Here is a 15,314-nt window from a genome sequence, read left to right as displayed (position 1 = left end):
AAACACCCAGGTTGACTGCTCCAATTGTCACCAGCTTGGGGGGTAAGCCACTCTCCTGTGGGCAGCAGTTTTTAATGTCTAGTCACTTATCTCAGAGACAACTCGAAAACTTAACACCATGCTCCTGCTTTTGCAAATTTTGACCGATATGACTGATAAATTGCATCACTTGAAGATCTGTGAATATTTGCCTTATATTGTCATACACACAACTTCAAATGAGTTTTTAAAACATCAGCCCTGTATGTTTTTGAGCTCACTTCCATATTCATCACTTCCACAGTTAATAATGCAACCCTCAGTATTGTGCTTGACTGTCTCCTGCCATGCTCTCCTGCTTCATCTCCCATCCCTTCAGCACAGATGAGGATCACTGTTTCTCAATTCTATTGTTCTTCTGAGATTTCCCTAACGAGTGAGAATAAGTCAACTTAACAGATAAACTGAGTAAAAAGCCAGGTCTGCTATCTGAGTCTGAATGAGGAGAGGTGCACTGACATAGGTGATGGTGAGGGAGCACGTGATCTAGATCAGGATCAAAAGGAATACTCTGACACAGAAATACAGTTGTCATCCCAGGCCACAGGGAGAATTTGTAATTTCTCCCACATCTATCATTACAGAACAGATCCATGATCTTAATTCATAGTATTTTTCAAATTTCACCTTGTGAATTAACATCAACTTAAGTCCTTTTAATTAATTCTAAATTATGTTAACCAACCATTAAAACCAAATTCGTTTCTCAAGTCCACCTTGAGGCTATTTTGAGCAAGTACACTACAAAGGGAGTATGCTGTCATATATTGTTAGTGGTTAATAATACGTGAATCCTAAACAATACAAACATGCTCTGAATACAATAAAACAACCTATCGGAAAATATTTCTATCCCACGGAGCTGAGTCCTGACATTTTTTACTTAGCCATCGTTGAAGTCCTAGTTTACAGAATTTGAGTGAATGAAATGCCAACTCAAAGTACATCGACTATTCTCAAAAAAACTTCCAAGCATGGTTGAAGATTCACATTCAGTGCACAAGAGGCTGACCAACCAAAAGTATTTACAACTTGTTACAAAATTGTTTTCATCATAAAACAACAAAAGACTAGTACACAACAAACAGTAATAATTGCCTACAGCAGGCACGCAGCGTGTCGCAATTGCGAATGCATACAGCAATGCAGGAGCTTCTTTCTAGGATATGCTGTAAAAATAGCAAAGCCTGACGCTTTAAGATTTTTCTTTTTCCTTATGAAGGCAGGTTTGAAGTACAGTAGTGCAGATTTCCACCCATCCCTTCTTGAAAACAGGGCAAAGCCTTAGGTCTTGGGTGATTTAGGAAGGTGGTTTTGTTGTAGGCAGAGAGTGTGAGAACACATCCTTATGCCTATGGAGATGACAGCTCAACACTTCTGTAAGGAAAGGCAGCAGCTGTCTAGAGGTCCTAGACTTACCCGAGACTGCCAAGTTATTGTACTCCAGAGAAGGCCATTTCAAGATCATATTTGTAGGAAGTGTGGGCTTCTCATTACTCCAACTTTTCTTTCAATGTGCATCTTCCAGAGTTACCTTCTCCATCCTGTACCGTCTTTTCTCTTTTGATCCTTCTTTGCCATTATGCCAGTGGAATCACCTGCATCTCATCACCAATAAGACAGTGAAGAGATCTCTTGAGACAGTAGGACTGTTCCTCATACACTCTTCTCAACATTGAAAGATGTTTGTCTTGCAAATATCAGTTAAATGACAATGGAGTTCTTCAAGGCTTTTGGTGGGTTTGAGGTGAGAGGGTTTTTGTGGTAAGGACATCATTTATTATTTGTTACCAGCTGCTTAATAAATAAATAAATAATGCCTTGGTGGCTATGATTCAGAAATATGTAACATTTCCAGCTTTCATCAGTTTAATCTGGAACTGAAGGAGCTCAGTATCAAATAAAAAGGGCTGTCTTGTAATAATTTATTAATACACTGTGACCTCTTGATGAGTATGTTTACTGAATGCATACATCAGTTTAATCTAACAGCAAACTGTTGGAAAAGTAAGCAGCAAGCCCAACAACAGCTGGAGGCAGCCAGGCTACAAACACTGGAGGGACAATGCAAAAGGTATTTGTTTTCATGCTCCATCTCTGACCTCCAGCAGCTCAACAGAATAGTTTGTTAAGGGGATCCAGTCTGACAATACTGACCTTGACTAGATTTAAAAGGACACATTCCCTAAGGGGGAAGAGAAAGCTTTGGAAAACAGACTTATACTCAGATCTCAGAAGTTAAGGGTGGCTGCAGCTTGCCATCATTAATTTATAGTGATCACGGTTAAGAGACGTGTATAATTACTACTTGCTTTGAAAACTTTCCTGCTGAAGTCAACCACTAAAGAAATACTTAAATAATGCTATCCACTCACTCTGATAACCATGAGCAAACCCAGTTTATCTTCAGAGTACTGCAGTCCACCCACGCAAGGGGATAACTCAAAGCTCTCCGCTCAAATTGGAAAGCACATGTTTCCCAGCCACATCCCTCTCTCCCAAACCCAGAACTCAGGCAACTGGGATAAGGACAGAGCCAAATACATGATCACAGAGTACATGATCACAGTAGCAGCAACCAGGGAAGGCAGCGTGGCTGGAGAGGCACAGTATCCAGGTAGCTCCAGCCTGGTCTGACAGCTGGGACACAGCGGAGACACTGCTCCCTTAGGCCCTGCATCCCGTAAAGGAGGCACAATAAGGATGCCAGGAGCTCTATAGTTGTGACAGCCCTCAAGAAATCAACCCCTTGTATACGCTGTGAAGGTGCTCGTGATTGTAATACTCATGGAAAACGAGCCTCCCTAGGATTACCTGCCTCATCTGGTTTTTATACAAGTGTTCCGATGTCCTGCCCATCTAACTGGCTTGAGAGGGGACAGAATAAGGCAAATGGGCTGAGAACCTCTTAAATGAGCACTTGTGTGTTAACACACAGGAATTAGATCCTCAGCTGATCACACACTTGTGCATGAACTCCTACAGTAGGACCCCCAATCACTCAGCTATTAATAGAAATCATGCAAATCCCACACCGAGTGCCATGCCATTTATCCATCAGCAGAGAGGTGTCTCCATATGTGGTGCATTAGAACAGCTTGATTTCATGACAGAGGAAACACTGCTCTAACTCAGTCTACTCATATTGAGGGTCATTATGCTGCTATTTCTGTTTCAGTGAAAGCTGCACTACGAACAGTCTTTGGTAGAAATAGGAACACATTCCAGGTTGTGAGGTAAGGGAATCTCGTAGCAACATATGTGCCCAGATGAATAAAATCTACTAATCTAAGGTTATCTGAAGCTGCAAAAAGGGATGCCAATACAGATAGAAATATCTAAGTCAGAAAAATTATATTACCTACTCTGTGCTTTTAGCACATTCACAGGAAAATACCGGTGCTATAAAATGCATCTACAATATCTGGCAGAGAAGGAACTCCAAACGTTGGCCTAAGTGCCCAAGGAGAGCTATAGCACTGAGCCACCAGGAGCAGATGCTTTTACAAGGCCCTCCAGCATAGGCTCCTCAACAACACGGGCCTGCAGGTCTTCAGCAAATACTTCTGCCAGAGTGCACTACCTAAGAGTCCTAAAAGCAGATGCTGTTGTTATGAAAATTCATGGGAACTTGATTTTTCAGGATAAAATTCTAGTTTTTGAAGATAAGATAGGGCTAGGAACAGAAGTGTCTCACACTGTGAACACTGCTTATTTTCCCAGAAATTTTACAATGTTGAATGAATAGCACCAGGACCCGGATTTATGTGATTTTACTTTCTTAGCTAGGTAAATTAGTCCCCACGTTGCTTTCTGCAACATTTGAACAGTAATACACTGCATATATGTTTGCAAGTCTTTGGGAAACAAACTTTCAAATCTCTTAAGGATGGTTTAATAAAGATTTGAAAGCTGGCACTGAAGTCTAACTAAAAAGTAGATGGCTGTATGACAAGGCACCTTGAGGCTGACATTGTATTTGTTCACAACCGCTTGCAGATGCAAAGACCCTGAAGGCAGTAAGTGGGCAGGTTACAAACCTCAGGTTCTTACCTGAGAGAAACAGACAAAACTTCCTCCAAAGCCTAAAGTCGAAGGGAGTTGCAGAGGTGATGGTCAGATTTGGAAGGCTGAGAAGAACTCTGGCTCAGGTCTTCAAAAGACTCACCTCTTCCAACAGCATTTCTCTTTAATTCCAGCAGCTGGCTCTCAGAGCTATAATTGCCTAAGGACAGCCTGACATGCTAGTGACAACAGCGATTGCATCAATTAGAATCGACACAGAGTCATCCAGAAACTGTCTCCCACAAGATTAGCATGCTGCCCAACTTCTCCTGTCCAGCCCTTCTTCCTCTCCCATTCTCTTTGCCTTGGCTCTGTGCTCCTTGTCAACCTCTTCTGGAGTTTCCACATGTCATGTTTGATTGTTTTTCATTCTCTCCCCATCCCCCTCAGAAAAAAAACACAAAATAAAATAAGCCGTAGACAAGCAAGAGGATTGCTTACCTAAGCAATATAGGATAGGATGCTTTTAACCGGTGCATTTCGGTAACTTCTCTCCACCACCATCCCCCGTCCCCCCCATCTTGTCTGCTTAAAAAAGAGAAATGCTGCAGTACATAGCACCCGGCAAACAGAACTTCAGTCATAACTGGATGATTAGGTCAATGATAAACATTACCTTTAACCAGTAACACATAATTTGACTTAGTGCACAGTTTTAAAACAAAGATCTGAAAATACCCTTGAATCTACAAGGACCGAGTGCCTTCTGAATGTTGCTGAGTTGCCTTAGACCTCATTTCTGTGGCACGAGCTCCAGAATGCACTGGGCTCAGTACAGGTTCAGACTCTCCAATTATTGCAGTAATAATGAATCCAATAAAATGAAAGAGCTAATTTTGCATTATTGCTATGAAAGAAAACTTTCCCTCTAACCTAATGAAGTTGTCCATCATTATGCAATTATTACCTGTATATGTACAAAGTCAGCAGGGTTCATTAAAGCTTTTGAAAACGAAGTAGCAGCACAAAATGTTTCTAATTTTCAGATAGCTCTTTATATGGCTCTATATATATTGAAAAGACAGCAAGCAACTGTTAATTTACAAACTATATTCTGCACATTTTAGGAACACAGAGTAAATACTTTGGTACTATAGCAAAAACTACACACCACTATCATAAAAAGAGGTAATTTCTGAAACGTTTTTGTTGTACTTGCATTTCGTCAACCTGTATCAGTGTAAAAGCTGGGCCTGAGCTGAGAGAAAAATCAATTGATTTCTGTTTTCTTTTACTGATAAAATGAGATTAATGTCTCCTTATGTTTCCTTTCAGGGGGTATGCTTTCAGATGGTACAACGTGCTTGCTTTTCCACTCCAACGTCTAGACAGCTAGGTATGTCAGAAATCAATACAACAGGAATCCAAGAAGTTACAGTAACAAGACAAATATGCAATGAAATGGAAATTATTCAGTATATGCGTATGTAAGACTCTACCTGCAGAACATTTTTATTCAGAATAAGACTCCTCTTCTGAGGTCTGCGTCATGATGCATCATACATTGTATACAACTGCACAAAGAAAAATCACCATCCTAGCAATAACTAAACTACATAATGCTGGACACATGGAGCTATTGGAAGTGCAACAAAACCTCTTTCTCCCCATGAGTACAGACTGATTCAGGTCAAATTGATAAAACGGTTCCCATTTAATTCCATTAACTGCTGTGCAGATGTTTTGCCTTCATAGCATTTAAATCTGTTGTGGAGAAAGCTGCAATAAATTGCTCTATCATGATAAAATGAAACTTGCTGGCTTAGGAAAAAAAAGCAGAAGGCATTTACACAATGGTACATCGAACATATACAGGTGAATTCAGTTCCAGTGAGTGCAGCCATACTAATTCTACCCATAAAAGCTCTCTTTTTCTAGACCAAACAAGTTCTAGACAGTAGCAAAGTAGGCAGCTTCCTAATGTAGCAGATTATTACGGCAACAATAAAAATAAATAAAAATGTATGTCCTCATTACTTTCTCTGCCACTGACAGCAAAGCCAGCTGGCAGCTGCTGCTGCAGAGAGGGAAGCTGCTGAGATAAAGAGGCTGGTGAACACATCTGGCAGCAGTGTCAGTCAGTCCAGCCCCTGCAGTTGTAACCCCCTTGTCTCACTCCGGCCATCCAACTCAACTATACCATTCATGGTAGGGCCCTGTCTCTAAAGCAACAGAATTCTGTCTGCAGCACTGGGAAGTTTTGAAACAGTCCTTTTTCCTACACTGATGTTGTTTTTAATGTCAAAATATACCTTCAACTGTACAATTTGTAGTCTCTCAGCACTGCCCCCTCCTCCTATCTGCACGTCTTTCCTCCCTCTTCATCTCATTTAATGGCTGACTTGAATCTACATACTCGTCAGCCTTATTGCTCGAAGTTGTTCTTACATTTTTGTCAATCGTTTTTATTGGAAACAGTCAAAACTCAAAACAATCTGGGTCAAACCTGATTCCTATTTAAGTGCACAATCCTAGCGATATGGAAAATGTGAGTACACTATCGCGTACCACACCATAAGGAAGGTCTATATTCATCAGGAGATACTAGTAGATCAACCGGGTGTTTTGTCCAACACCAAAAAATTAGTATTTTTTTTACCATAAGAACAAAATGAATCAGCTAATATATTGCTGTTTCTCCAGAGTCTTAGTCTTATATCATTTAATCTCTGCTCTGCCCCTCAGCAATGCCCATATGCAGTGTTGAGAGAGAAAAAAAAAAAAAAATTGAGAAACTTAGAAGTTTTCTTCCAGTGCTTCCCAGTGGTAGAGGTTTATCTGAAAGAAGAGATTGAATCTATGCATGTATTTCTTGTAAAATAAAACCATATTTCATATTAATAGTTTTCTTCTATGAGTGGCTATGGCAATACTTTACTCCAAAACATTATCAGCTGCTGTTGCACCAGTCATCTTGTTTTACTTTAGCATTACGCTTGTGTATCACTGTTTCAGTACATTACATAAATGTCTATCACCTATTATCAGTTACAGCCTTACACTGCACTGAGGCAGGAACTCACACACGTCAAGCAATGCTGCCTACGGATTCATAAACTTGGTAAAACTCTAACATCCCATGAGCAGAGTTCAAACTTGTCATTTATGTTCTGTGTCACTTTCCTCTTAGTCTTCCTGAATGGGTAAGTGACAGCAACTGCAGTTTTCACATTGTAGCTTCCCAAATCTGCCCTTCTTTCTACTTCTCCAAATCTATGTTTGCAAATCGTCCCATCACAGAATCAGCAAAGCATTTTCTGGGGCACTGCTTTAATTCACCTCTGCCAAGAGCATCATCCATGTTTTAACCTGAACTATTTTTTTGACTATTGCAGAACATCCATACTGTGATCATTACGAAGAACCTACAAACCCAACAGGTTAAACTGCTCCCAAACTCATGCCGTGCGACACAGAAGAGCACCATCATTGTGGAACTCATGTGATGTTCTCATAAGGTAATGTCAGGTAACACAAGTAAAACACAGAGAACCTTGAGAAGAGCTAGCTGTGGTTATACAGAAACAAAAAAGCTGAAAAAGATTTTAAAAAACCCAAACAATGATGTACCAGAGAGCATACAGATCCGCAATGAAACTAATCTACACTACATAAATTATGTAGCAGACACATTTGTGGTTTATCAGTCTGTCCTGGCAACCACCTCGAGCATGTAAGAAGCAAACCGTACCTCCTAGAAACGTACAGTACAAATCTGCAGATGCCATCACAATGGCAAGTTTCACACATCAACATAGCTTTTAACAAAGCTAAATTCAACAGCAAAGCTTCCTTAAGAAACCATTTTGGCACAGAAAACATTAACTTAATAGTTAAGCCTGTGTATGAGCAGCTGAAGGTCATGGATTGTCTAGGCCGGTCTCAGCCACCACCGTAAGTCACGAAACCTCTCTGAATCTATATTCCTCATAGAATAGCACACTGTAAACACTAAAAACTTAAAGGTATTACAAATGCCAGGGAATAGTGTTTATTTCTCTGAGAAGGGATCCACTCTCTTTCTCTCTCCTCCGCTCAGAGAAACAGCTGAATCTATCAAAATCAAATTATTATCAATGTAATAATCTGTGGTACTTTGCCTGAGTCTTTAACAGCTGGTGACTGTTTTAACACCGTGTTTTCCCACTGAAGTGGCTGAAGGATGACGAAGTTTCTCCTTTCTGTCCTCTGCGGTTGTAGACAGGGTTTAGAGGCAATATAAATAGTCAGAACATATGTAAAGATTACATAGCTGGTTCTGAGTTCATTGTGTGTCCTTATCTCTGTTGTCTGAAGAGCTCTTTCCTCCTCACCTTCCTGTGCTTTGGAATTCTTCTTGCCACTCACTGCTAGCGCTCAGGAACTCTCCTCGGGACAGATGGGAGAACATATTCAGCGAGAAAAAGAAGAAACCTTCTGGGTTTTCCCCATCCTTTTCCCTACTCACTTCAGTTTGTTTCTCCTAGGACTTTCACTAAATAACTGAGCAACACAGAGTGTCCAATACCAGTCTCAGTTTGAAAGCAAAACTCCAGAAAGCAAGAGTCATCCTATTTCTCCAAAATGGAAAAAAAAAAAAAGGCAGCTTGAAATCACATCAGCAGTCAGTGAAAAACACAAACAGATCAGCTCATCAAAGTAAAGACAAGTGTGTGTATATAGCAAAGTTGAAATGGGTCCCAAAGCACATCACATAGTACTTTCAGTGAGACAGGTTACTGTGAGAGACACTAGATTTGTCTCAAAAGCAAAACTGATTTCCTCTAGGGTGGGCTATGGTTGAAGCTGGCCAGGAGATCTCAGATCAGGGGCCCTGGTGCCAGCACAGGGCAGAGGCCACCTCACTGCAGTTTGATGCAGCAGGGCTTGGTGCTGAAAGGAACTCCAACAAGGACAAGGTCCCACCAGCAGCTCCACTCTACCACATGAGCTCTGCCCTGTGACTTGTACACACCACCATAACATGACCAAATCACTGGGGAAATTCATAGATCTCAAAATGCCTGTTATCCTCAGCAATTTCAAGTACACAGACAGTCTCCAAAAACTGAATTTTCTGAAGCACTGTTCCAACTGTGGGTTGCCACTAGCTAAGTCTTTCTTATTTTGTTCTAGAAGCACAACGATCAGAAAACAAAACAAAACCTGACATCTTTTGATAGCTTTGATTTTCCTATAGTAAATTTAGCAGCTTGAAGTAATTAAACTGATCAGTTGTTATTCACCAGGCTCGGAAAAAAACTCAAACGCTACCCCTCTGACTGGATTGTGCCATACGATTTAACATACGAAATTCCACCACCACAGATATTGTGCAATGGAAACAGATCATGTTTTCAAAAAATTAAGGCTAGCATATGATTTACATTTTACATTATCTTTAAAAAGCAAATGTATGTCTGTATTTCAATTGCATTGACGGATAAACAAAAGAAAAACTAATGCAAAATTTCCTAGTGTACCGTTCCTGTTCTGTCCTGTATTGCCTTCAAAAACTAGATGACAGGTATAAAAAAAACCAAACCACCGGTTCAAAACCACTAAAATTACAAAAGCTAAATGTGAATTAATTTGAAAAAACCCACAAAAGTCTTAGCTAAGAAAAGATAATAAAATTAATATTCTAGAAATCATTAAAAAGCTGGTGCTTATCATGCAGCATAGCCAGTGACTGTCTATATATTAACAAACTGAGTAAGTGATCTAGGTTGCATAAATATTATTGAAGAATTATTTATAGTCTTGAAGACAATTATTGCAAGATAAATAAAATTGTACTATAAGCAGCAGAGTGCACTTAGAAAATACCTACTTTCTTTTAGAAGACATTCAGGAGCTTCCAGGATGTTTCTGAGAAGGACCTTGGCTCTGGGTGTAATCCAAACAATACTAAGAGTATTACTGGACAAAAATAAGATGGCAGACCTGTAGAAAATAAAAGCTATTTTTCAAACTATTGCTTTGAAAGTCCTCAAGCTAAGGCCAGGGCGAGGCAGAACAGACCATGAGCAGCAGAGAGGGGACTTGCTGTTTCTGTGTTAGCACTGGCTCAACTCCAGAAAGTGCTGTGGACCAAGAGTATCTCCTCGTCCTCTGGAGATGGTGTCCTCTCTCCAGTGACTGCAGAGGAAACTCTGCAACTAGGGTGCATAGCGTGTTCAGAATTTAGATAGCTGCTAAGACGTATCAAGTCATGTCAGCTACTGCCTGCTCTTTTCCTCACAAAAGCCCCAAAACACAACTGATACAAGGGGAACTACCAGAAAGGAAGAAGTAGGACATGGGCTTTTAGGATCTCCAGGACAAAAACACTAGACGCAAGAAAAGGAGACTTCTGGATTCTGGTGGAGGAAAAAGACCAAAGGCTTAAGAATTCTTGTGCTGTTATTTTATATGAATGAGGTATTTGAAGATTGGGCACAGCAACACCAGCCATGGCAAACTGCTTAAGGGGCTCAGAGCAGGAAGGGATCAGCTTGACAGATGTTTGAAGGCAACTGTGTTGACATTTTGGTCGCGTACTGTCATGAGAACTGGGTCCTGAGGAAAAGAAACGTTCAGAGTACAGAAGTATTTGAGTCCTGGCCTTACATAACAAAAAATTAATTCGAGAAAAAAAAAAATTCTTATTCTTTTTGAATAAGATCTGATGTCTGGATATTGGAGAAGATTGATGACAGAGATTTCATCAGCATAATGAGGAGAAAGAAGTTGAAATGTATTCAGTTATACAAGAAGGAAAATGCCTAGAAAAGACAATTAGTGAAAAAGGAAAGAGAAGAGCAAGGGAAGACAGAAAACTGAAAACAAGGGGCATAAAAGCTGCAACAGAAGATTCATCAAGTAACGACATTAGCAATGACGATAAAGGTGTTGAAAGATCATAATTTACCATGCCACTAACCCCCAAACTGAGGAAGTTGACTGTTTATGAGGCTATGGAAGTTATAGATTATATGATATCCAACTGAATAAATTAATTTCCTTGCTTAGTATCACTGTGTAGCTGCTAGTTCTCATACATTTACTCCTGAGGTAATTCCTTTGCTACCCAGATACAACTTCGCAGCTCGACACTAAAGAGCACCTTATATAAGTGGCATCTTTGCTTAGCACAGGTGACGTTGTTTTCATGCACTGCACAACAGATTTACCACTAATAAGCAAATTCAGTGACATAGCTGAGAGCACACTGCCTGCAACACACACGCAACAGCTGTACAGACATTCTAATGAAATGCTGTAACATACTTACATAGTTTAAATTCCCTCCTGTTTTATAACATGCTCAAGCAAATTGAAAATATGTCTGGATTTGCTGTATGTTTTGACTGCACTAAACATGTACTCACAGTCATACATTCTGGAAACCTCTCTTTGCAAGGGTGATTTCATTTCTACAATAGTTCACTCCTTATCTAAGGCTGAAACACTTATGTGCAGTTCATAACCACCTGACATTAAAAACTTTTAAAAAATCGAAAGATTATGAGAACTTTCCATTGTTCCATTAAAAAATGAACCCAGAGTAATCCCACCACCTTTACAAGTTGATTCAAGTAGAGATTATTAATTATGTGTGTGTGCATATATAGAGATATGTTAATTTTTTTCACCAAACAACACAGAGAGCCTGTGTTGAGTCCGACAACATTTTGCTCTACCAGTTCCCAGCAGCACTGTCCTTGCACAACACACGTCTTTAAACACGCTAGTGGGGGTAAGATGAGCAGCATCCCACTGTTTCAACGCTGAGAGATATGACAGATGTTCAAGGGAATTAATGTGTACAAACCTAAACACTACTGCCTACAACCAATTAAAAAGCTAGAGGAAGCTGAAGACTATACTGAAACCGTTACAGCATGGGACCAGATTGGGTGGCTGTTATTACTGCTTGGATTAAAAAAAAAAAAAAAGGCAGAAAGTCTGCATGATTATAGAATTCTATTTTGAATTGAATGCTGTTACACCCCAAATGCATTTCAAACTGTGTTTAAAAAAAAAAAAATTAAAAGTCCATTATCCCAGTTCTACTGCACGCAATTCCCTGGTATCAAAGTTTACCATTTTTCCTCTCATTTTTCTTACTGATTCACAGCATAGAACAACTGTAAGAGCCACTAATCCACTCTAAGCAATTAGGAATTCACTTCAGAAGTAAATACTGCTTTGAAATATTTCAGCATCATTCAAATAAACCATTTAAAAAGTATGTTCTATTTCACAAAGTAGCAGACAAGGATGGGTATTACAGATACCCCAAAACGACTGGCCCATACAGATACAAATGGGATAGCTTCATCCTCTCTCCTCTGATTCAATCCATGGAACAGGAAAGTAATGCATATGGCTATGTGTGAGCAGGGATTAAAATATACATGCTACCGTAAGTTTTCCGGTTTAATTCCCACAGTCAACTAGTGCATATTTATAGAGACTTTTGGAATTTAAAAGGTGGACAGCACAAGACCCATATAGAGTAAATTTAGAAAATTAACCAATGAGATTCTCATAGATTTTCCTGAATGATATATGTTGATTATTGTTTATGGCATGGTTTAACCAGTATAACTGACAGTCAGAGGCAGCTCCCAATCAACTGTAATGGCATGCAAATTGACTATTTGGGGTTAGTAATTTGAAGGGAGGGAAAAGAAGACTCTTAGCCTGAGTTTCCTTGAAAAGATGGCTGAAAAACGGTATATTTGCAACCAGCAAAAACCGTTTAAAAGCCCCTCACACTGAAGTTAAAGCCCTTTCCAGTATTTAACTCCAAGAGCACCCTGCCCAAACCATCCGGTCTGCGCTGTACTGTCATCTGCAGTCAGAGCTGACAGGGGCAAAGAAAAAAAACATGTCTTGAAGGTTCTGAAATGAATTCGTGTGGTCTACCTACAACAACAAAACGCCCGGGAAAGTTACCGGCTGCTGCCTTTGTTCGACAGAGATTAACCACGGCACACATGAATAATGGGCTGGATTTATTCTGGAGAACAGAAGCTGAATGACAATTGTCAAGGCACTGCATTATACATACATTGGCTGCCTCCTGCTCTATTCATTTAACACTTGCAGGGAGTACCGTGAATGAATCTCAGCTCATTTTTCCATGTTAAAACCACAGCTACGCACATTGTTTTGTAAACCCGCACAGATACCCAGAAGATCTTACCATGTATGTGCCACTGTAAAGCGACGACGCTGGCGAATGCTTTTATTCACGAGCAACTTTCTGAAAAAGCACGGAGAGTTCCTCGGTGAACTGCGAGGAGAAATTTTTGGAGACGTAGGTCTGTTCCCAGGCAGCTTGGGAAGCTCGAGCTCTAAATGCATTTGTTCTTTGAAAGTCCTTATGTAAATCTCTGACTCTGGAGTAGCAAGTTCCCTAGAAGAATCTTTTGCTGTCATAGCTTAGATGTTATGTGAGCTCTCACCATTCAGAAAATGTAACAAAAACACATCACGCAGGCATCGCCGCAGATTAAAAACGCTGATAAATCGTCAGAGCTTACCCCGCTCATTCACAAGGCTGGGGTCCAAATGGAAAGGCTGCCTGAAGCAACAGCAGCATAAATCGAAAGACGATAAGCCAGGGCTGTCAGAAAACCCTTTATCAGCCCAGTTCTCCCTCTGAAAATGCGCCAAAGTGTTTCTGTGTCAGCAGCCTCCCTGTGGATGCGGCTTGCCTGCCAGCTACACACCGACGCGCGCCGGAGCCATTCAGCCCCGCACACCAGCTCATGAAAAATTCATAACAGCCGGCTCCCGATCAATCCCTTTCCTATAGCATTTTGGTTTCACAGACTTAACAGAAAAACACTGGATTTTTCAGTGTGTACTAATAAAATCAAGGAATCCCCGAGTCTGTCACAAGCCAAGTAACCTGATTCATTCAGGCCCAGTATGTTTAATAAAAAGGTCTTCATTCAGAATTAGTTTTACCCGTACTGCAGTAGCTCCACCCATGACATGCTTATTGGCTCGGTATTATTTTGACAAGTGGACTCCGTTCAGCTACGTCTTGTGTGATGAGTGTGTCAGATTCTCGTGAAATTTTAACGAGCTGTCTAACATCATGACATTGTTCGTGGGCATCACCGAGTGCACCCCGGGCACACCCGGAGCGACCCCGAGATGGCAGCAGCACTGGCTCTGATAGAGGTGTGCACAGCTCCCAGGGTGGGCCAGGAAGAAAAGGTCTAGTAGGGAAAAAAAAAAAAAAAAACAGCCACCAAGAAGCAAGGAATAATATTCTGCAAGAACAAAGCATACGAGAATGCACGCTCTGCAGATGAAGCTGAACACTGCCAAAGCAGCACGCTTTGCTGTCCTGGGATCTACGTATGGTCAAAGGGCAAAATCATTGCCAGACTGCACAGCCCCAACTCGGCAACCACCACAGGAGAAGCCAGCATACAGAGAGAAAATTGAGGGAAGTACCAAAGGATGGGGGACCTGGCACTTCCCTGCAAAGACAGTATAAAGGAATTCAAATGTATTTAAGCAATATATGTATTTAGAAACACAAAACCCAAGATTTTTTTCTGGATGTAAACACTGTGAAACCTATACTTCTAAGACTTAAAAAAAATAAAAATAATATCCAGACAAGGAAGTTAAAGAAGAGATTCGATGCTGATGCCAAGAACACAATAAATACTACAGGGAGTGGCAGAGCATCTCTTTAACTGGTCAAAAGTAGGTGGCCTTAAATGTAAATACAATAATTCTCTTTAAAGGAGGAGGAGACAAGAAAGAGTATACCCAGCCAGCCCACACTGAAAGTGCTCTGATCTGCACACCAGAGGTCGATTGCACAGTATGGGCATCAATTACACAACAAATCCCCACCAGTCTCTATCCATTCCAGTGTCCTTCTCACTCATACATCCCAAAACACTTGACAAAAACAGTGGCATGCCTTCCTCAGCTACAGGCAAAAGGCTTGCTATAGACAGCCTCCCTATAGCAGAGACTACAGAGGAGTTACCAGACGTTGTACCTAACCTTCTACTATGCTATTCACCATTCGAAAACAAAAAAACCCCAACCCCCCCAAAAGATCTGCCTGAGCCTAGGCCAAAGACACCGGAAATGCAGTGATATTTAATATGGAGAGGTTCATGCAGTAGCGGAACAGGAATATTTAATGCTTTAGGAATTATGACATGTTAGACTGTGATCTGTTACTCTACATCCATACTGTA

The 15,314-nt window shown here is 40.6% G+C and overlaps 1 protein-coding gene across 2 annotated transcripts in view; it reads right to left on the bottom strand.

The window, feature by feature from the left end:
* The window catches only part of PDE4B (phosphodiesterase 4B), a 188,173-nt gene that overhangs the window by 152,725 nt on the left and 20,134 nt on the right, over positions 1 to 15,314 (bottom strand). The window contains exon 1 of one of the 2 annotated variants that reach the window (XM_086462174.1): positions 13,280 to 13,515. The exons of the other annotated variant lie outside the window; for it this stretch is intronic. Coding sequence (XP_086318300.1) covers positions 13,280 to 13,515 — 236 coding nt within the window. Of the gene's footprint in view, positions 1 to 13,279; positions 13,516 to 15,314 lie in introns of those variants that run through there. 2 annotated transcript variants of the gene reach the window in all.

The sequence above is a fragment of the Leptosomus discolor genome, chromosome 3 (genome assembly GCF_034619465.1).
Source record: "Leptosomus discolor isolate bLepDis1 chromosome 3, bLepDis1.hap2, whole genome shotgun sequence".
NCBI lineage: Eukaryota > Metazoa > Chordata > Aves > Leptosomiformes > Leptosomidae > Leptosomus > Leptosomus discolor.
Note: the sequence above shows the minus strand (reverse complement) of the source record. Positions and strands in the feature narration are given on the sequence as shown.